At 45.2% G+C, this 23,129-nt stretch overlaps 1 protein-coding gene across 1 annotated transcript in view; it reads right to left on the bottom strand.

Moving 5' to 3' along the window:
• The window catches only part of DNAH9 (dynein axonemal heavy chain 9), a 313,610-nt gene that overhangs the window by 77,925 nt on the left and 212,556 nt on the right, over positions 1–23,129 (bottom strand). The window contains exons 50-59 of the mRNA XM_066587296.1: positions 17,921–18,040; positions 17,453–17,641; positions 15,379–15,614; positions 15,059–15,181; positions 12,368–12,572; positions 10,079–10,243; positions 8,236–8,376; positions 7,508–7,678; positions 7,256–7,378; positions 359–552 (exon numbers count right to left, since the gene is read on the bottom strand). Coding sequence (XP_066443393.1) covers positions 359–552; positions 7,256–7,378; positions 7,508–7,678; positions 8,236–8,376; positions 10,079–10,243; positions 12,368–12,572; positions 15,059–15,181; positions 15,379–15,614; positions 17,453–17,641; positions 17,921–18,040 — 1,667 coding nt within the window. The remainder of the gene's footprint in view (positions 1–358; positions 553–7,255; positions 7,379–7,507; positions 7,679–8,235; positions 8,377–10,078; positions 10,244–12,367; positions 12,573–15,058; positions 15,182–15,378; positions 15,615–17,452; positions 17,642–17,920; positions 18,041–23,129) is intronic.

Genomic DNA, 23,129 nt, shown 5'->3' with positions numbered 1-23,129 from the left:
TGACCTATTGTCATGATAGGCCATCAATAGCTGATCAGCAGGGGTCTGATGCCCTGGACCCTCGCCAATCAGCTGATCGACAGGCTGTATGCAGTCAATGTATTACCAGAAACAAACAGCTCCAAGTAAAAGGAAACTTTGCCTGATGTATGTAGAGAGCTTGTGTATTTCCATCAACACATCTAGAATAACAGCCTGCCGATAATAGTGGGGTCTGGCACGGCTGACTCGAGCTGATCAACTATTGATGACCTTTCCTGAGGATAGATTCTCAATAGTTCAGTTCTGGAAAACCTCTAAAGACATATGTTGTGTATAAGATATCAGCTGTATATTTCATGGGGTGAGTCGGCCTTACCTAACAGCATAAGTCATCCGGTCGGGGCGTAATGCCCTCATCATGCACAGTCTTTGCAGGGCAGTCTTGTTCTTCCATTCTTGGGGGAACTTTTCCTTCTCTGGACATTCTGACTCTACAAACTTCTTCCAGCGCTTGGCCGACCCCTCTATGTCTCGATCCAGGTTCCGAAACTCATCCATGGATGAAAGAGCCTTCGAAGGAGAAGAAAATCATGTAAGTTCTCACTGCACGTGCCGAACGTAACCATAGTGCCCGTTCACCAGCCGTAGGCCACCAGAGTGTCCTGGGCCAGTATGCATTGGCATAGCTTTTATTCTGCCCTATATAACATTCTGCTGTTTTATACAGATGTTCACAGGCAGCCTTGTGGGGCGCAGAGTGTTAAGGCAGCCGATATGCAGATCTAAGCTCTCGCTCATGACCTGAAGGTTGTGAGCTCAATCCCCATGTGGTTCAGGTAGCCGGCTCAAGGTTGACTCAGCTTTCCATCCTTCTGAGGTCGGTAAAATAAGTACCCAGCTTGTTGGGGGGTAATAAATAAATTACCTGAAAGTGCTGCGGAATAAGTTTATTTAAAAAAATAACGTGGTAGACATTGTATTTCACAGTGAGAGTCAATAGCTGATATAGGTCACTATATGCCTATACAAAGGCATACGCCAGCAAACACTCCTGATGTATACCAAAACTAACAGAGGGGCTAGAAGCAATGTAAAAATCAGTGGAGCGGTGGCTGTAAACGGACAGAGCTGCAGTTGTCGGAGAACGGGTCCCCTTTAAGATGAGCTGTATACTCACTACCTGATGTATGTGGTTATAGGCGGCATCACTTTCGCTCCTTACAGATGAGCCGATTCTCGTTTGAACAAGGTGGTGACGTCACCGTTCGCATTTGTGAAGCCTATTCAGGCAGATACATGGTTGGCTCGTGTAATCGTTCAGCCGCTGTATAGGTGAAGAGGACTGACTGAGCGCTGCTTACACCGGACGGTAAGTGAACGAGCCAACGGAGGTTTCTATGCCTGCAGAACATGAACGATGAATGTAAAGCGAACCATTTTCATTCGTCTTTTGGTCGTTGTCCGCATCTAGGCCGAACCATTATAATCATTTCACTCATTTGACCAATAATTGTTCCGTCTAAAAGCACCTTTACTGTTAAGGTAAAATGACCGACTCCTAGGGTGACCATTGTGACCTTTTCTTGGCAGACTGTTTTTGCAGGGTGGTTTGCCATTGTCTTCCACAGTCATCTTTTACCCCCCAGGAAGCTGGGTACTCACTTTAATGACCTTGGAAGGATGAGTCCACCTTGAGTCGGCCACCTGAACCAAGCGGGGATTGAACCTGCAACCTCCAGGTCGTGAGCGGGAGCTTCGGACTGCATAGTGCTGCCTAAACACTCTGTGCCACACTAATTGCTAAATAAATACTAATCTATTATCCTCGGATTGGTATCTGCCGTCTGTCCTAATCTGCAGCACATCACATAAATCAAATCATTTTGATCTTCTTGATGCATAAATAGAATGTCATAAAAACAGTAAAGACTGACACTAAGACAGGGCAATATGAAAGAGGAAGCCTGAGTAGTATGTAACAGGACAGCTCTCCAGGCGATGACTACTACTGGCCACTATCTGATACTTTCTAGAGGAAGCCTAGATAGATACAATAGTAGAGTAGAGGGAAGGAGGAGGCTTCTGGGTAGTGAGAAGAAGTGCTTGGAGTATCTGGATGTAACCCATCCGGTCGCTGAGCGGCGGCAGCCATCGGAGTGTAATAACTCTGCAGACACAGAGGACGATGCGCTTTTATCAGTCTCTGCCAAAGGCAATTCTAGCGTCTGAGTTGGGAATAAGCGCTGCAGCTGCGAGTCGCGCTGGATGTGCTTCATGCACAATAATCCTTGGAGGGAAGCGAAGGGGGGGCAGGCATCTCGAGGACAGCGTCACTGGGGGTCCGCGTGTCCACCCATTAGTGGTAAACACAAGTTCATTATTTCTCCTGCTGTCAGTAATTCCAATGTGAGTTCCGTCAGATTGCGATGCGGATGGGGTGTGGGGCGGGGGGATGTCACACATCTGAGTGGTCCGTGTACACAAGCGACTGTTCACTGGCACCGGTGGTCCGAGGTTGACAGATCGCTGCATGTCCTATTCTGTGAGTCCCGCATGAGGACATGTAACATGTCCCGCACATGTCACGGCACACTGACAATTACGGGCGCAACTCACATCACCCATGTAAATGCATACAGGACTAAGAAAGTGACACCCTAGGCCAGTTGTATGGTGTAAGAAATAGAATGGACTGCAGTACAGTGCCCCCTACAGGTCAAATCATATAATGGCTTGGTTGGACAAGTTATCTGGGCACTGAAGGAAATGTAGTTAGGGTGCATTCACACAGGGGCGAGCGTGCGTGGGATTCTCTGGCGCGACTGGCATCACACAGGACACAGACACTCCGTCCGTGTGCGAGACTCGCAGAAAAATACAACATGCTGCAATTCGCTGTCTAGCAGCAATGTCGCTGCAAGAGGAAAATCGCCCATGTGAACCGACCCATTAAAAAGAATACATTCTATTTTTGCGCTTCTCGCTACGCACAAAACTCGTGCAAGAATATCAGTCATGTGTAAACGGCCCTAGGTCAGATTCACACCAGCATATGCGTATTTGTGACACGTGTCCGCAGACTGGTTTGCGCATTTGTGCGCATCTGCGTTTTTTAATCATGCTCATTTGCAAGCACGAAAAAACCCGCAGCCGCGGTCACGTATATTAAAATAGCTAATTAGCCATACATGCCATTTCCCTGCGCAAATTCGCAGGAAAAAAGAACTTGCTGTGTATTTCTTTGCATGAGGGAATTGTGCCACCAGGGTCATACGAGACCAGCGGCGCTGCGGCCCAGCAGAAACAAGGCCACATGATGATGGGGTCTATAGACATGACTCCACCAGCTGGCACCAATGTTCTTTATGGCTGCATGGGTTAGTCATATTGGCCCGGTTGAAACTGAAACCTCCACAGTTATTCTTCTGCTTTAACCCCTTCCAATCCACTGTCTGACGTCTAAAGACATTCTGATTGAAGGCTGTACAGTTTCCGATATCGGAAGACGTCCGTCAGGGTATTCTTACTGTATATTGCTGGCCGTTTTCTTGTCGGGGGCCTCTCCAGCATGTCACATACCACAGTACTGGCTCTAGCCAGCAGATGGCGCCATTGTATAATAGGAGAAAGAGAAACCCTCCTAGGAAACTCTGAATCCAAAATTGGATTGCAAAGGGTTAAGGGTGCGTTTGCATGAGCGACAGCGAGTCGTGCCCGACATCCTGAGGCGAGACTCGTACTGCACAGACAGATGACACATCTGCATGTTCTATTCTTAGGTAAGACTCGCACCAAAATAGGACATGCTGTGATTCTTCCTTCTCGCAGCGCCCACGTAGATACACCCGCTGAAAATAATGGTTGCAATGCACAAAACAGGCATCATTTTCTCGTCCGTGTAAATGCACCCTAAGGGCTCCTTCACACGGGCGATCGAGATATCGCGGTGAGAAAATTGTGATTTTTTTTTCCCCACGATTTTTGAGCGTATTTTCTTGTGTATTTTTATCGCACAATATGACTTTCTAATGTTAAAAACGCCTTGCATCGCGTGGAAATCGCAAGTTCGTGCTTTGCGATGCGAGGATGCATAGGGAAAATGGGAGATTAAAAAAACACATAAAGATAGAGCACGGCGCAACTTTTTTTTCTCTCGCAACATGGCATCAGTGAAAACATCGCAAATGTGAAGGAAACCATTGAAAATCATTGGCTTCATAGTTCTGCTGAAAAGAATGAAGATTGGATTCCCTTAAAAAAATCCCTTCTTTACTGAATACACATTAAACGTTCCCACGCGCACAGGGATTAAAAGGCCACTGACGCGTTTCAGCTGTTATACAGCCCTACTCATGCTATGAGGACTGGGCTCGGCCTGCAACATCCGTGGATCACTTTACAAGGACATGTGATCATTATAACGGTGAGCTGTATTGTTTTTTTGCTTTTTCTTCAGAATTCTGCATTTTTACTCACTCTCGCATCGCATGAAAACTGCACGATTTTCTCACCAGTGTGAAGGCAGCCGAGGCCACTCTCACAAGAGCGTTGCAATTTTTGGCCGGCCACATCACAGCCTGAAAATCGCATGAATGAGAAAAAGCCACGATCAAGTCGCGGCTAAATGTAGCGTTTTCTGAGCCATTCACACAGCCGGGTGCGGTGCAGATACTCCACAGCCCAGAACTCCTTCGGTCAGGAGAAACCTTCTAAGATCCTTCTAATGGCTCCATAGAGCCAGCTGACATAGTATAGCTGTGATAGCCGCTGCTAAACTCCCTCCCCCTCCCTTTGCCAGCGGCTCCCATAGAAGCCGGAGCCGCCAGCTGATTGCCTTAGTGAGAGCTGCATCATAATACAGAAACCAGCTGTAAGTGCCCCTAACTCCCTGCACATTACCCTATAATGCCATCAGCGTGTCGGTCACTATAATGTGCTGCCCCTCCGCAAGCAGAAAGTACCCGGCAGGTTCCTATAAACATCCTTGTACAGCTAACATACATGAGTACTCCTCAAGTGCGGCAGCAGGGAGCGCCCTGTGTAAGTAGTGCAAGTGCGGCAGCAGGGAGCGCCCTGTGTCAGTAATGCAGGTACGGCAGTAGGGAGCGTCCCGTGTCAGTAATGCAGGTGCGGCAGCAGGGAGCGCCCTGTGTCAGTAGTGCAGGTGCGGCAGCAGGGAGCGCCCTGTGTCAGTAGTGCAGGTGCGGCAGAAGGGAGCGCCCTGTGTCAGTAGTGCAAGTGCAGCAACAGGGAGCGCACTGTGTCAGTAATGCAAGTGCGGCAGCAGGGAGCACCCTGTGTCAGTAATGCAGGTGCGGCAGCAGGGAGCACCCTGTGTCAGTAGTGCAGGTGCGGCAGCAGGGAGCACCCTGTGTCAGTAGTGCAGGTGCGGCAGCAGGGAGCACCCTGTGTCAGTAGTGCAGGTGCGGCAGCAGGGAGCGCCCTGTGTCAGTAGTGCAGGTGCGGCAGCAGGGAGCGCCCTGTGTCAGTAGTGCAGGTGCGGCAGCAGGGAGCGCCCTGTGTCAGTAGTGCAGGTGCGGCAGCAGGGAGCGCCCTGTGTCAGTAGTGCAGGTGCGGCAACAGGGAGCGCCCTGTGTCAGTAGTGCGGTGCGGCAGCAGGGAGCGCCCTGTGTCAGTAATGCAGGTTCGGCAGCAGGGAGCGCCCTGTGTCAGTAATGCAGGTTCGGCAGCAGGGAGCGCCCTGTGTCAGTAATGCAGGTGCGGCAGCAGGGAGCGCCCTGTGTCAGTAATGCAGGTGCGGCAGCAGGGAGCGCCCTGTGTCAGTAATGCAGGTGCGGCAGCAGGGAGCGCCCTGTGTCAGTAGTGCAGGTGCGGCAGCAGGGAGCGCCCTGTGTCAGTAGCACAGGTGCAGCAACAGGGAGCGCCCTGTGTCAGTAGTGCAGGTGCGGCAGCAGAGAGCACCCTGTGTCAGTAGTGCAGGTGCGGCAGCAGGGAGCGCCCTGTGTCAGTAGTGCAGATGCGGCAGCAGGGAGCGCCCTGTGTCAGTAGTGCAGATGCGGCAGCAGGGAGCGCCCTGTGTCAGTAGCACAGGTGCAGCAACAGGGAGCACCCTGTGTCAGTAGTGCAGGTGCGGCAGCAGGGAGCGCCCTGTGTCAGTAGTGCAGGTGCGGCAGCAGGGAACGCCTTGTTTAGTAGTGCAGGTGTGGCAGCAGGGAGCGCCCTGTGTCAGTAGTGCAGGTGCGGCAGCAGGGAGCGCCCTGTGTCAGTAATGCAGGTGCGGCAGCAGGGAGCGCCCTGTGTCAGTAATGCAGGTGCGGCAGCAGGGAGCGCCCTGTGTCAGTAATGCAGGTGCGGCAGCAGGGAGCGCCCTGTGTCAGTAATGCAGGTGCGGCAGCAGGGAGCGCCCTGTGTCAGTAATGCAGGTGCGGCAGCAGGGAGCACCCTGTGTCAGTAGTGCAGGTGCGGCAGCAGGGAGCACCCTGTGTCAGTAGTGCAGGTGCGGCAGCAGGGAGCGCCCTGTGTCAGTAGTGCAGGTGCGGCAGCAGAGAGCACCCTATGTCAGTAGTGCAGGTGCGGCAGCAGGGAGCGCCCTGTGTCAGTAATGCAGGTGCGGCAGCAGGGAGCGCCCTGTGTCAGTAGTGCAGGTGCAGCAGCAGGGAGCGCCCTGTGTCAGTAGCGCAGGTGCAGCAACAGGGAGCGCCCTGTGTCAGTAGTGCAGGTGCGGCAGCAGAGAGCACCCTGTGTCAGTAGTGCAGGTGCGGCAGCAGGGAGCGCCGTGTCAGTAGTGCAGGTGCGGCAGCAGGGAGCGCCCTGTGTCAGTAATGCAGGTGCGGCAGCAGGGAGCGCCCTGTGTCAGTAGTGCAGGTGCGGCAGCAGGGAGCGCCCAGTGTCAGTAAAGCAGGTACGGCAGCAGGGAGCACCCTGTGTCAGTAATGCAGGTGCGGCAGCAGGGAGCGCCCTGTGTCAGTAATGCAGGTGTGGCAGCAGGGAGCGCTCTGTGTGAGTAATGCAGGTGCGGCAGCAGGGAGCGCCCTGTGTCAGTAATGCAGGTGTGGCAGCAGGGAGCGCCCTGTGTCAGTAATGCAGGTGTGGCAGCAGGGAGCGCCCTGTGTCAGTAATGCAGGTTCGGCAGCAAGGAGCACCCTGTGTCAGTAATGTAGGTGCGGCAGCAGGGAGCGCCCTATGTTAGTAATGCAGGTGCGGAAGCAAGGAGCACCCTGTGTCAGTAATGCAGGTGCGGAAGCAGGGAGCGCCCTGTGCCGGTAATGCATGTGCGGCAGCAGGGAGCACCCTGTGTCAGTAATGCACTCACCTTGATGCCACCCCAGGACTGATTGGAGAGGAAATCCACAGGACTCGTCAAGCCAGGCTGGGCTGGGTACCTCAGAAGAAAGTCCAACTCGGCCATATTTATTTCTTTGTTCATAAGCAGGATCTGTAACACAGGAGAGAAGGGAGAATCCCGAATGATCAGGGGGTTCAGTGTCCGACTGATGGAAATTAAGCATGCTTCAAGATATTTAAACTGAATCCGGCTGCAGTCCAAGGCTCCTTACGGAGTTACCTGGAAGGCGAGTTGTGCGGTGTAAGTCAGCTTGTCGCACTCGAAGAGGCCGCGCGTCGTGTACTGGAAGACGGAGAACGTGATGCTGTCGATGAGGTTGGTCACACGCTGCTTCAGCACCTCGTCTGCTGGAGCCTTCTGGACGGCCTGCTGGAAAACCACGCTGAACGCCTGAGAGACACAAAGTCATGTAATTAGAGAATAATTACTTTTATTGTAGCCTGCAGATATGGTATACAGGAGGCATCCACAGCTGGTGGAATGTTCTGCGCTGACAAACAGAAATGCGGATCAGGGGTGTATATGTACCCCTGCAGGCGGCGCCTCGTAGAGATTGGGAATAAGCCCATATGTCATATAATCCACCTCACCTACAAGACACCGCAGCCTACATTATGTGAGGGGACACTTTGCTATGGGTGCGCTCAGGTCCGGCCGTGTCAGCCAGGAAGCCTGTACTGATAGAGGACCTTTCACACGGGATGGAATTACGCTGCAGGACGCAGCTGTGGAATCCCGCATCAAAATCCGCAGGTCTAACTGTGAATTTTGATGAAGAATTGCTGGCAAGTGTCAAGCCATTTTCAATTACACATCAAAATCTGCAGGCAGTTTGGGGATTTTGGTGTGGAATTTCCTGCGGTTTGTGTCCATCAGGCGGCCTATTCCGTCCTGTGTGAGCGGTCCCTAATGAGACTGCAGATTATGGACAATCAGGAGGTTCTGACCTTCAGGGAAAACTGGTACATGGGATGGATCTTGTTGAGGTCGTTCATTATGAAGTAGAGCAAGGACGCACGTGCGGCGGCGGGGCGATAATGCTCACGGGCGTCATTGAGTTTCACTTCGGTTACTTTGGCTTCTTGAACCTGCAAAAAGAAAAGGTGATTCCCAGATGTTTTATGGCAGCCGGCTGCTCCATAGACAGACTACAGGCCGGAGTACGCAGCACCTAGATTAAGAATCCCCTCCCAGCCATAAGAGGAGTCCAGTATGGAAAAAACCCTGCCAAAAATGTATGTTGAGTAATTACTATTTAACCCTTTAGTGGCGGCCAATAAGCCTTTTTACTAACCTCACTAATGGGCTTTAAACCTGCATGAATGTTTTTTAAAGGGGTTTTCCCATTACCTAAAATTGCTCCGCAGCCGCTCCTTCCTGGTTGCTGCTGATGAGGACATGTGACTGCTGCAGCCAATCGCTGACTACAGCAGTGACCTTTGACTGCCAGTGATTGGCTGCAGCAGTCACATGTTCTGATCAGTAGTGACCAGGAATTATAGAGTGGTTGTGGAACAATTTTAAATAATGGAAAACCGCTTGAGTCAATGGCTTGGCTGACTATTGACAGTCAGATTCTTGCTTTAACCACCAAGAAAAGAGAAATGTCAGATCCTGACAGTGTAACCCCTTACATGCCACAATTAGTAGCAACTGCAGTATGTTAGCAGATGACAGTTGGGGGGGTCTCTTTCAGTCACCCATCGGCACCCTGTGATGCGGTTGCAAGGTACGAATGGGTTCCCATAGCAGGTAGAAGCCTAACAAATGACACCATGTTTACCATGTAACTTAGCCTATTAAACCCTGCCTCCTGCAGAGTCCAATAGGCTGCCGTCATAGGCTTAGTAGAATGCACTACATAAGTAATGCACCATACTATCTTAGTGATTGAATGATCACATCTACAAGTTCCTGCTAGGGACTAAGAAATAGTGTCAAAAAAGTTGCAGGAAGTTTAATTTGAAGAAAAATAAATCCAGTTTAGAAAAAAAAACAACCCAGACAATGAAAACATTTTCTCATTTATCCTGCTTGGGAAACACTATCAAAACGATTTGTAAAAAATTAATGTTAGAATTGCTATGTTTTTTCTTTTGTTCGCCTCCCAAAAAATGTAATAAAAAGCAATCGAAATGTCACATGTACCTCAAAATGGTACCATTAAAAACTACAACTCCTTCTGCCAAAAACCACCTCCCCTCGCAGAGCTCCATTGCCAGAAAAATAAAAATACTATGGATCGTAGAATAGGATGATGCAGATTCAATTTGTTTTGTGTATTTTAGTTAAAAGAAAGTTTGGTACAGTGTTATGGCCCATTTACACGCAGCGATTATAGCTCAAAAGTTGTATGTTGAGCGATAATCGTTGCGTGTAAATGCTATCATCGTTTGCTTTTCATCTGAACGATGATTTTATGTTGAGTTTAAAATCCATCGTTCGTCTGGAGAACTGATAGCAGGGACCGCATGCTGTGATAACATTGTTTCAGTTGCAGTCCTGTGGCAGAACAAAAGAGGCTGTATGCAGATAACAGACCACCTGCTGTTCTCCGCATACAGTTCAGAGAGGCTCATTTACATGCAAATGAAGCTAATAAGCTGCTACTGGGCACCAGTGTCCATTAGCAGCTTATGCAAAATGATCGCTCAAACTGTCAATGATCCTCTTTTTTGAATGAATTTTGAGTGATCATATTTTCGTGTAAATGGGGCTTTAGCCAGTAGAGCAGAATGTGATTGTTCTCAGCAAGAGAAACCAAGTAATCTTGTAGATATGAGAACTCACCTTTTCTTCTATTTCAGCCGCTGTCTTCTTGGTAATTTCCAGGTTCTCCACAAGTTCTATGTCCCCGAGGAAATTTCCAGAGGCAGATGAAAGACGAGACAACAGATTGTCCTCCAGGGTCTTCAGGGTGATCTTGAATCCATTCTGTTGCTTGGTTAGATTTGACTGGAAAAATGAAAAAAACGGTTATGAATATCTTACTTTGGCTGAAGAAAACCTATTCTGGCTGGAGTCTAGTGACTCAGCTGAGGATCCAGGTATACTTTGGATTCTATACTTTGGGGGGACAGAGGTGTTATAGGAGGGCGCTTGTGGTGCAGACTGCATATTACCTGCAATTATATGGGCCTACCTATAGACAAATGATATCTGTAGCAGGCTACTAGATTGGGGTAACATAAATTAAGCATGTCGCATTTTATCAGGTTGATTCTCCTCACAGCTTCATAGCATTGATGTGTTAAAGGGGTTTTCTGGGACTTAAGTAGTGATGACTTATCAGGATAGATCATCAAAAGTTGATTAGTCTGAAGAGGTGCGACACTCGAATGAGCACCACCACCTCTTCTCAGGCATGTTCATCCTGGAACATGGACCTCTTGCCCTGTTTCATTTTCTTATTGGCTTAAGAAAGACCGTAAAAGGTTGAAACGTTGCCGGTTTTAAAAGGATGAAACAATAAAGTTCTTGTTCTTAAATACTTTGGAAGCACCTGTTATGCTGCTACCTCTCCTGTACATATTTAGTTTCACTATGAGTGGTTGATGATCCACAACCCACTGGTGGCTTGGCATAGTGTGCGTAGGTGAAACGCAATTTTCCCCCCCTGGTTTTGCTGATTGCACTGGGGTGATTTGAGTGCTGCTGACTGCTTTTTTTCTCTTGAACTCTTCTCAGGCATGTGATATGAAATGCATTTCGCACATGGTCCAAGAGCAGAACAGTTCCATTCATGTCAAGCGTATTGAATTGAGCTGCTATACCAGGCACAGCCACTATATAATGCACGGCGCTGTGATTGGGACAGACTGAAGCAGCCGTGGTGCTTACCTGAGTGCCGTGCCCAACAGATGAATAGGTTATCAATAGTCCGGGAAAACCCTGTTTAATTCTGCCATTTTAATATTTGATCAATATATATTTTAGACATGTTTTAAATGTGTGCCTATCTAGGTTCGAGCAGTAAAACTGTTGCCGTTCTGCCAGCTAGTGATGTATATGAAAGCTATATTGTCTCAATCATTACATTTTTTCTTTGACCAAACAATTGTAACAAAGTACGTTAAACTTGGTTACTTTCAGACGTCCCTTTAAGTTATAGCTACGAACAGAAGGTGTAACTTGGTCCCTGATGTCAGCTCTTGACCAATTTTTCACCTGACGTGCTGCTGTCCCCCGAGGATTTAGTCCCCATCAAGATCGAGGATCGATCACAACTAGATACAAACTAGAGGGAACGGTATGAGCGGCAGCAGGGTACGGCGCCCCCCCTCAGACATACAACACATGATTCCAGTAGAGCGTCTCCACTTCCTGAAACTTTACTTCTAAAGCAGAAGAAGAACAAAGAGATGCGATAAAAATCAAGAGCCCTAAGAAGAGCATCTCTGGCAGCTGCAGCCGTGAGTCTAATCGCAGCATCTTCCTGGGCTGATTGCAGCAAGTCCTCCTGGATGTGTTTGTATTGAAATAAAAAAGTGAGAAATAATTCCAATTTATCTTCCCTCCTGATTACTAGAGATAAGAAACTTTTCTTACAAAGGGAAATTAGCCGATACTGCAGTTACTCCGGCTGTCTCAGACGAAAGGTTTAATCATCAACTCCCCCCATTGAATTCATTACAAAGGACCCCATCGGTGAGGTGCGAGCACTTATTTTTTTCCTTTCTTAAATATTTTAAAGGGAAACTTCAAAAAAAAGTTTTTTTTTACAGAGCGGCAGAGATGTAGCAGTGCCACAGATGCTGTTCTCACACACTGGTATAGGACATAGAGAAAACCAAGTTCACATAACCAAGCGGGGTGGGATCCTGCGGTCAGCATCTTGCAAGACGAGGGGCTGCACTCGGAGAGGCGTTTTGTTACCCCTCCTCATTCTAAGACCCAATTATGGAGGTTGCAACTTTTCCCATGAAAGGACTAGCCTGACAATGGCTTCCAGCTGTAGGCTCTGCACATCTCAGATGGCTCAGAAGTGTTGTGATGCCCGTCTTATGGCACAGTAATCATTCAGCATGAGCGATGTGGTGTTACATGGAGGTCGGGTGATGATAACATTGCCCTCATTACCTTCAGCTCCTCCAGGTCTGGACGCTCCATGCTCACTACCGCCGCCAGCAGCTGGTCTTCCAGTCCGTCTCGTGTGACTGTGAAATTGATGAGGGTGCACTGTGCCTGCATCTCGGGCTGGTAATGCGGGTTGGCAAGCTTTGTGTGCAGAATCAGGCGGAAATTAGGACTATACTCGCACTCCTTGTCCCCAATCTTAATGTACCTGCAAGAGAGAATGAGGGGAGGTTAGAGGTTACTGCTGATGAGAAGTTCTGAAACTTTCTACTATACTTTGGGCTTCAATTCTCACCATTTTCAAGAACTCTACTTGCTGTCAGTGAATCGGTACACCGCTTATACCCAGCAGCTAAAAAAACCTACCCTCACTGAACACTTCTCACAGCCGACTGCTACATTGTATACAGCGTCCATCCAATGTATTTCCATTCACTGACAATGAGAAGATTTCTTGAAATTGATGCAAAACGCAAATCCCATGTGAAAGCGGCCTAATGAAGCTTTATTCACTGAAGAAGGGAAGAGCCTATTAATGTGAATACACCGACCGAAGGCCTCAGGCTTACATGCAGAGTATCAGGAAAATCAATTGGACAGCAGCACATTCATCAAGCCCCACAGCACATCCCAAATTTTAACTACCGCTTTGATTGTGGTTTAAGTAGAAGGGTCCGTTTGGATGAGCCAATTATCATTTGAGTGATGCCATCGTTAGCCCGTTGGCTCTCGTGCAGCCTGTCTATACAGCAGATACATCTTTGGCGCGTTCACACGAGAAATCGTTCAGCCGTTCACATTGGCTGTATAAGTGCTGAGAGCGACTGAACAATCTCTGTTTAAACCAAACGATTAGTCAACGAGCCAACGATGATTATTATGCTGCACAAAATGAGCGATGAGCGAAAATTGAAGTTTATCGTTTAGTCATTGCTGTGTTTAGACCGAATGATTATCATCCACTTACGCTCATTGGAACAATATCCTTCCGTTTAGAAGCACCTTAACAAATGTTGTAACTCCGGGTCTTTACAAGGTAACCAAAGTATTTGGCATTCTGAATGAAGCGATGCTGCTGCTTTGGTTCAGTGGTTAGTTCATGTACCCCGTGTTGCGATTGCGGCGGTTATACCTCACGGGAAGGCTATGGCGGCTGCTCGCTATACGTCGGTGTAGTAGTTTCATATTACTGTGAGCTGTACATGATGTGAAAGCCTACGGGTAATTTCTAATGTCTAAGTGCCTCTCGCTCCCACGCATAGCAGCCTGCCACTGAGAACACCATTGTCTCTTCTGCTGCCAGGGAAATGGGTTTCATTGCATCAGGAGCCAGAATGGATTTAGTGTGAGAACACGGCTTTTATCGAAGAAAAAAAGAAAGGGAAAAGCGCGGTGTTTATTCTGTGTGTTGTGTCTGCAGCCAGCCGTGTACAGGAAGCCGCTGGTTATCTCCTCCTGCAGACGTCTCCACTGGTGTTCGCATCCCTCCTGGTGCCGTCACATCGCACACTAATGTAAATAGGAGACGCGCTTAAAGGCCCCCCCCCTTCCGCCCCCCAAGTCTTACTCATTGGAGAATGAAAAGTTCTGCGATTTTGTATTATACTTTGCCTTGTCATTCCTCGCCGTTTCCAAGACTTCTCTTTGCTGTCAGCAAATGGGAACATTTTTGTTGATGAGACTTTGGTTACAGAAGCCTAAATGTTTCCCTTGATCTGCAGTTGTATGATGGCGGTTACATCCCACTATGGGCCATTTCAGGCTGACTATAGTAATCTGCAATGGGGCAATGACTCTTTACACTAAGATCACTACTTTATATCACTTATCTCCAGCACTGACATAACCCCCAGTAATATCAGCCGTATACCGCTGCAGCCAATCTCTGCTCACATGGAGTATATGGAACACCGTATATGGAAAGCTCGTCGGGGTGGATTGGAACGGCGGTGCTGGAGCTACAAAGGCTCAACGGGTGATTAGAACGTCTTTTGTTGTGTTATGCCATTCCCTGCATCGTTTTGTCAGAACTTGAATGAGCCCTTTTTTAACATTTTTTTTATTATTTTGCAATAAACAAAAATGACAATAAATCATTTGAAGGAGTTTTCTAGGGAAATACTATTGATAACCTGTCCCTAGGATAGGTCATCAATAGTTGATCGGCTGGGGTTCACCGCTCAAGATCATAGCCAATCAGCTGTTCGGGCAGCCGCTGACAGCGCAGCAACACAAAAGGCTACAGAGCGAAAGCTGCTACTCCGACCCCTGTGTGGGGGCCGGTGCTCTGCTCCATACCCGTGTGTTGTTGTTTCTGAGAGAGGACACCTGATGAGCTGATTGGCTGGGGTCCTGAGCGTCAGACCTCGGTCAATCAACAGCTGCAAATCACTTGGCACTGGTACGAGTTTAGCAATATTGTACTTATCATGTCTGATGTCTCGTGGTGTCAGATTAGATGGTGCAGGAGAAAAGAGGTAAAGCCACATGATGCTGATCAGTTTGTATACTTAAGGGGGTTTTCCAGGCAGCAGCGGCTGTCAGTGCTGGGCTACACCGGGGTCAGAGCAGAAGCGGCTGAGTAGCGGGCGACGCTCGTAATTGCAGGTGCAGCTCTCAATGAAATAAATGGGACCCCAGACAGCAATCACTGGGTCAGAGCAGCTCCCCCAACAGGTTGGTTATGGGATTTACCTTCCTTTCTTGATGGTTTCTCTCCCCAGTAAAGGTCCTAAAACCGGGTCCACGCTGTCCTCCAAATTCTCAATAAGCACCACGTCCCCACCTGCCAGAGCTCTCTCCAGGATGTCCAGGTATCTGGAGGAAGACCGCAGCGGTTACTGTATAGGTAGACTGTATACACTCCACAAGATGGTGAGATACAGCTACTATATTAAATTAGAACTTCTATACAATGCCCTAACAAACCACGCGAGGGCTCCAAGAGGACACACGTGAGAAACATGTATAGTAGACGAGAACAGCCCTGTCATACGGCCTCCGTCTATACAAACCCTTTTTGTCCAATCCTGAGAACTCGCAGGTCTTCTCCGAACTTGTTCTTGATCCACTTGATCCCCTGTAACTGTGGGTCCACCATCAGTGGCCATCGCTCGCAGTTGGTAAGGATGGTGGCGTTCTCTGTAGACATGCGGTCAGCAGGAAGTCCTTCATTTTGCCAGGCAGCAATATCGGCGTCATCGGTTAGCATTGTTAGGGGGTCCAAAGACATGGTGACTGGGATAGGAACCTGGAGATAAAAGACAGGTAATGGGGTTCAGTGAGTCAAGAGACGGGTCTTCTTTCCTTAAGGAGAGCACCCAAAAGTGTGTGGAGACACCTAGGGGGTGAGTGGGTTGGGGGAATGGCATCGTCTCTCTGCAAGGAGAGCACCCAGAAGGGGTGTGAGCAGACACCTGAGAGGTGAGTGAGGAGACTTATACAGCCATGCATGCTCCTCTGGGTAATTTATGCAAATAAGGAAGATGGAACAATACCTCTGCAGCGCCACCTGGCGTTTAGTGAGGGGCACTTATAAAAAGGCAGATACAGATTGTGAGTCCCATGGTGAAAGGAACTTAATCGATTTCAGTAGAGGAGCGTGCAGATCTTGTCGGAGGTCCCAGAGTGGGAATTACACAGTGAAATGAGCAAGGTCCAAGCAGAACATAGTATTTAAGGAAAGTTGATGCCAATTCAATGCTAATCTTGCAGGAGATCCCAGATGGAGAATGACATAGTAAGAAGATCTTGTAGGTCAGTGAGAATTACATATCAGAAGGAGCTGGGTCCCAAGAGCCCAGTGTATTTTGGACAGACAGTGTGCTGATGTGACGGGTTACAAACAGTTAAACAATGAAGGGAAATTGGCACGCAGCGGTAACCCGCATCTCAGGAGAGGACTTCGCTGATGCTATGGGGGACAGCGATGTATACTAAGTACATCTACAAAGCATAGACAAGTCCGTGGCTACCTTCCCCAGCACTTAGTTTTCTTAGATTGAGGTCTCTGCGTCCCCCGGCTCTGGTCTTCACTTCTATTCTGCAAGGCGATATTTGATTTCTACGCTGCAGCACAACCTCCGGCTGCGAGACACTTAAAGATCTGACCTCCTCCGTTCCGTCTTATTCCTCTCATACATAATCAACAAATGGAGCCAACAAACCCCGGCGTCTGACTCTGCGCTGTCCGAGCCCGCTGATGTGCAGCACAAACAGCAGCGTCCCAGCATGGCCCTCCAACGCAGAGGATTATGTGGAAACCCCGTCGACTTCTTCACTATTGTAAGCATTGTCAATAAGCAGAACTGTGCCGGAGCCGGCAGCTAACAGCGCTCACTGCCGGGCCCATCTCTTATAGTCATGCTTCTTCTTGACGAGTTTCTAAAAGAACAATCTGAGAATTAACATGGAAAGTTTTGTGGAATATCATCGTCCTTAGAGGGATCTAACTCCACTGCATGTGATAATGTGAAGGCTGGGCTGCTCTTAAAGAGGTTTTCTGGGACTTAGAGTAGCTCCTCAATTGTTGATCAACAGAATTACACCACTCGGTCAGCTGATTGTAGTGACAGCAGCTGCTTCAGTCTATACCAGGCACAGCGCCATACATTGTATAGTGGTTGAGCCTGGTATAGCAGCTTCACCCTATATCCCTGAATGGGGATGAGTTGTTCTCGAGCCATATGACTGATGAAAGTGATGTCACATGCCTGAAAAGGGGCTGCACTGCCCTGATCGGCTGAGGTCCTGTGTGGTGGACCCCCACCGATCAACTATTGACCTATCCCAAGGAAAAGCCAGCAATAGTTTAGTCTCTCTAGTGGTGTTGGTGCCTGTGGTTACTGTTTTACAGGTTCACATTATCTGATGCTGGTATTGAGTTACATTGTATCTTCTCCTCCAGTACCACCAGCTTCTGCATTCACAATGCTGCTTGCATCCAAGTCCCTAGAGTTCACGTCTCGCCGCTGCCACCTGCAGGTCCATTTTTTGCATGAAGCACTTTCTGCGATGATTATTTGCTGTAGGTATAATTTATGCTTAGAACCTGATATACAGTAAAATACAACAGTTCCATGCACTCACTTTCAGCTGCCCGAGATATGGCTTCCAGGTCTTATCCATAAGGTCTTGTCTGTATTTCTTGGTGAAGTAGCCAAGGTAGGAGACGAAGGCGGTGATGAGGAGGACGTCTCCGCATAGTGTGCTCTCCTGGAGCTTGAAGTTCCTGACAGCTTCGGCCCATCTGACATTCTCAGAGGCGAGTCCTCCAACCTACACCAGGGAGAAGTGAGGAATTACCGCAGTCTGACCTCAATACATTATCAATGGCTAGCTCAATGAACCGTACTTTACATGCTCCAGATTTGACGTCCTGTCGGCCTTATTAGCTTCCATGACGCTAGTGTGGCCCAATGTCCACGGGCGGATCAGGTTCTGCATGCGGGAGCCCAAAGCGGAATCCGACTCTGCCTTTTTAGCACTTTTTGAGTGCTCATCGCTTCGTGTAAATGGGCCTTTAACACTGGCCAATAATAACAACACGTTACTTACCAGCCGGTTGGCGAGAGAGATGGTGCGAGCAGTGGCATCAGCTTCCTGTTGGCATTTGAGTTTGTCCGCAGTGGCTTTCTCAAACCTTGCCGTCAGTTTGGCAAGATTTTCATTCAGGTGCTGCCAAATAAGATGATGTAATTATTCTGCACGGTCAGCAAAATGCTAAGTATTCTACATTTGGACTAAAAGTCTATAACAAGGGGGAATCAGGGTTCATATTACTATAGTAGTTCTATTCTTGTACATAGGGGGCAGTATTATAGTAGTTATATTCTTGTACATAGTGGGCAATATTATAGTAGTTATATTCTTGTACATAGGGGGCAGTATTATAGTAGTTATATTCTTGTACCTAGGGGGCAGTATTATAGTAGTTATATTCTTGTACCTAGGGGGAAGTATTATAGTAGTTATATTCTAGTACATACGGAGCAGTATTATAGTAGTTATATTCTTGTACATAGGGGGCAGTATTATAGTAGTTATATTCTTGTACATAGGAGGCAGTATTATAGTAGTTATATTCTTGTACATGGGGACAGTATTATAGTAGTTATATTCTTGTACATAGGGGGCACTATTATAGTAGTTATATTCTTGTACATAGGGGGCAGTATTATAGTAGTTATATTCTTATACATAGGAGTAGTATTATAGTAGTTATATTCTTGTACATAGGAGGCAGTATTATAGTAGTTATATTCTTGTAAATAGGGGACAGTATTATAGTAGTTATATTCTTGTACATAGGGAGCAGTATTATAGTAGTTATATTCTTGTACATAGGAGGCAGTATTATAGTAGTTATATTCTTGTATATAGGGGGCAGTATTATAGTAGGTATATTCTTGTACATAGCGGTTAGTATTATAGTAGTTATATTCTTGTACATAGGGGGCAGTATTATAGTAGGTATATTCTTGTACATAGCGGTTAGTATTATAGTAGTTATATTCTTGTACATAGGGGGCAGTATTATAGTAGGTATATTCTTGTACATAGCGGTTAGTATTATAGTAGTTATATTCTTGTACATAGGGGGCAGTATTATAGTAGTTATATTCTTGTACGTAGGAGCAGTATTATAGTAGTTATATTCTTGTACATGGGAGGCAGTATTATAGTAGTTATATTCTTGTACATAGGAGGCAGTATTATAGTAGTTATATTCTTGTACATAGCGGGCAGTATTATAGTAGTTATATCCTTGTTCATAGGGGCAGTATTATAGTAGTTATATTCTTGTACATAGGAGGCAGTATTATAGTAATTATTTTCTTGTACATAGGAGGCAGTATTATAGTAGTTATATTCTTGTTTATAGGTGGCAGTATTATAGTAGTTATATTCTTGTACATAGGGGGTACTATTATAGTAGTTATATTCTTGTACATAGGGGGTAGTATTATAGTGGTTACATTCTTGTACATAGGGGGCAGTATTACAGTAGTTATATTCTTGTACATAGGAGGCAGTATTATAGTATTTATATTCTTGTACATAGGAGGCAGTATTATAGTAGTTATATTCTTGTGCATAGGAGGCAGTATTAGAGCAGGTATATTCTTGTACATAGGGTGTAGTATTATAGTAGTTATATTCTTCTTCATAGGGGGCAGTATTATAGTGGTTCTATTCTTGTACATAGGGGGCAGTATTATAGTAGTTATGTACTTGTAAATAGGGGGCGGTATTATAGCAGTTATAGTCTTGTACATAGGAGGCAGTAATATAGTAGTTATATTCTTGTACATAGGGGGCAGTATTATAGAAGTTCTATTCTTGTACATAGGAGGCAGTATTATAGTAGTTATATTCTTGTACATAGGGGGCAGTATTATAGCAGTTATATTCTTGTACATAGGAGGCAGTATTATAGTAGTTATATCCTTGTTTATAGGGGGCAGTATTATAGTAGGTATATTCTTGTACATAGGAGGCAGTATTATAGCAGTTATATTCTTGTACATAGGAGCAGTATTATAGTAGTTATATTCTTGTACATAGGGGGTAGTCTTATAGTAGCTATATTTTTGTACATAGGGGGCAGTATTATAGTAGTTATATTCTTGTACATAGAGAGCAGTATTATAGTAGTTATATTCTTGTTAGAGATGTGCGAACGTACTCGGATAAGCACTACTCGTCCGAGTAATGTGCCTTATCCGAGTACCGCTGTACTCGTGCTGAAAGATTCGGGACGCGCTGCGGAGCGGGGAACTGCAGGGGAGAGCGGGGAGGAACGGAGGGGAGATCTTTCTCTCCTTCTCTCCTGCCCGCTCTGCCCCGCTCCCCGCTGCGACTCACCTGTCAGCAGCGGAGCGCCCCGAATCTTTCAGCACGAGTACAGCGGTACTCGGATAAGGCACATTACTTGGACGAGTAGTGCTTATCCGAGTATGTTCGCTCATCTCTAATTCTTGTACATAGGGGACAGTATTATAGTAGTTATATACTAGTACATAGGAGCAGCATTATAGTAGTTGTATTTTTGTACACAGGGAGCAGTATTATAGTAGTTATATTCTTGTACATAGGGGGCAGTATTATAGTAGTTATATTCTTGTACATAGGGGCAGTATTATAGTAGTTATATTATTGTATATAGGGACAGTATTATAGTAGTTATATTCTTGTACATAGGGGGCAGTATTATAGTAGTTATATTCTTGTACATAGGAGGCAGTATTATAGTAGTTATATTCTTGTACATAGGGGGCAGTATTATAGCAGTTATATTCTTGTACATAGGGGGTAGTATTATAGTAGTTATATTCTTGTACATAGGAGGCAGTATTATAGTAGTTATATTCTTGTACATAGGAGGCAGTATTATAGTAGTTATATTCTTGCACATAGGAGGCAGTATTATAGTAGTTATATTCTTATACATAGGAGGCAGTATTATAGTAGTTATATTCTTGTACATAGGAGGCAGTATTATAGTAGTTATATTCTTGTACATAGGAGGCAGTATTATAGTAGTTATATTCTTGTACATAGGAGGCAGTATTATAGTAGTTATATTCTTGTACATAGGAGGCAGTATTATAGTAGTTATATTCTTGTACATAGGGGGCAGTATTATAGTAGTTATATTCTTGTACATAGGGGGCAGTATTATAGTAGTTATATTCTTGTACATAGGGGGCAGTATTATAGTAGTTATATTCTTGTACATAGGAGCAGTATTATAGTAGTTATATTCTTTTACATAGGAGGCAGTATTATAGTAGTTATATTCTTGTACATAGGGGACAGTATTATAGTAGTTATATTCTAGTAGATAGGGGGCAGTATTATAGTAGTTATATTCTTGTACATAGGAGGCAGTATTATAGTAGTTATATTCTTATACATAGGAGGCAGTATTATAGTAGTTATATTCTTGTACATAGGAGGCAGTATTATAGTAGTTATATTCTTGTACATAGGAGGCAGTATTATAGTAGTTATATTCTTGTACATAGGAGGCAGTATTATAGTAGTTATATTCTTGTACATGGGAGCAGTATTATAGTAGTTATATTCTTGTACATAGGATGCAGTATTATAGTAGTTATATTCTTGTACATAGGAGGCAGTATTATAGTAGTTATATTCTTGTACATAGGAGGCAGTATTATAGTAGTTATATTCTTGTACATAGGGGGCAGTATTATAGCAGTTATATTCTTGTACATAGGGGGTAGTATTATAGTAGTTATATTCTTGTACATAGGAGGCAGTATTATAGTAGTTATATTCTTGTACATAGGAGGCAGTATTATAGTAGTTATATTCTTGCACATAGGAGGCAGTATTATAGTAGTTATATTCTTGTACATAGGAGGCAGTATTATAGTAGTTATATTCTTGTACATAGGAGGCAGTATTATAGTAGTTATATTCTTGTACATAGGAGGCAGTATTATAGTAGTTATATTCTTGTACATAGGGGGCAGTATTATAGTAGTTATATTCTTGTACATAGGGGGCAGTATTATAGTAGTTATATTCTTGTACATAGGGGGCAGTATTATAGTAGTTATATTCTTGTACATAGGAGCAGTATTATAGTAGTTATATTCTTTTACATAGGAGGCAGTATTATAGTAGTTATATTCTTGTACATAGGGGACAGTATTATAGTAGTTATATTCTAGTAGATAGGGGGCAGTATTATAGTAGTTATATTCTTGTACATAGGAGGCAGTATTATAGTAGTTATATTCTTATACATAGGAGGCAGTATTATAGTAGTTATATTCTTGTACATAGGAGGCAGTATTATAGTAGTTATATTCTTGTACATAGGAGGCAGTATTATAGTAGTTATATTCTTGTACATAGGAGGCAGTATTATAGTAGTTATATTCTTGTACATGGGAGCAGTATTATAGTAGTTATATTCTTGTACATAGGATGCAGTATTATAGTAGTTATATTCTTGTACATAGGAGGCAGTATTATAATAGTTATATTCTTGTACATAGGGGGCAGTATTATAGTAGTTATATTCTTATAAATACGGAGCAGTATTATAGTAGTTATATTCTTATTTATAGGAGGGAGTATTATAGTAGTTATATTCTTGTACATAGGGGGCAGTATTATAGTAGTTGTACATAGTTATATTCTTTTACATAGGAGGCAGTACTATAGTAGTTATATTCTTGTACATAGGAGGCAGTATTATAGTAGTTATATTCTTGTACATGGGAGCAGTATTATAGTAGTTATATTCTTGTACATAGGATGCAGTATTATAGTAGTTATATTCTTGTACATAGGAGGCAGTATTATAGTAGTTATATTCTTGTACATAGGAGGCAGTATTATAGTAGTTATATTCTTGTACATGGGAGCAGTATTATAGTAGTTATATTCTTGTACATAGGATGCAGTATTATAGTAGTTATATTCTTGTACATAGGAGGCAGTATTATAGTAGTTATATTCTTGTACATAGGAGGCAGTATTATAGTAGTTATATTCTTGTACATAGGGGGCAGTATTATAGCAGTTATATTCTTGTACATAGGGGGTAGTATTATAGTAGTTATATTCTTGTACATAGGAGGCAGTATTATAGTAGTTATATTCTTGTACATAGGAGGCAGTATTATAGTAGTTATATTCTTGCACATAGGAGGCAGTATTATAGTAGTTATATTCTTATACATAGGAGGCAGTATTATAGTAGTTATATTCTTGTACATAGGAG

The sequence above is a fragment of the Eleutherodactylus coqui genome, chromosome 13 (genome assembly GCF_035609145.1).
Source record: "Eleutherodactylus coqui strain aEleCoq1 chromosome 13, aEleCoq1.hap1, whole genome shotgun sequence".
Classification (NCBI taxonomy): domain Eukaryota; kingdom Metazoa; phylum Chordata; class Amphibia; order Anura; family Eleutherodactylidae; genus Eleutherodactylus; species Eleutherodactylus coqui.
This window is presented reverse-complemented; position numbering and strand designations above follow the sequence as displayed.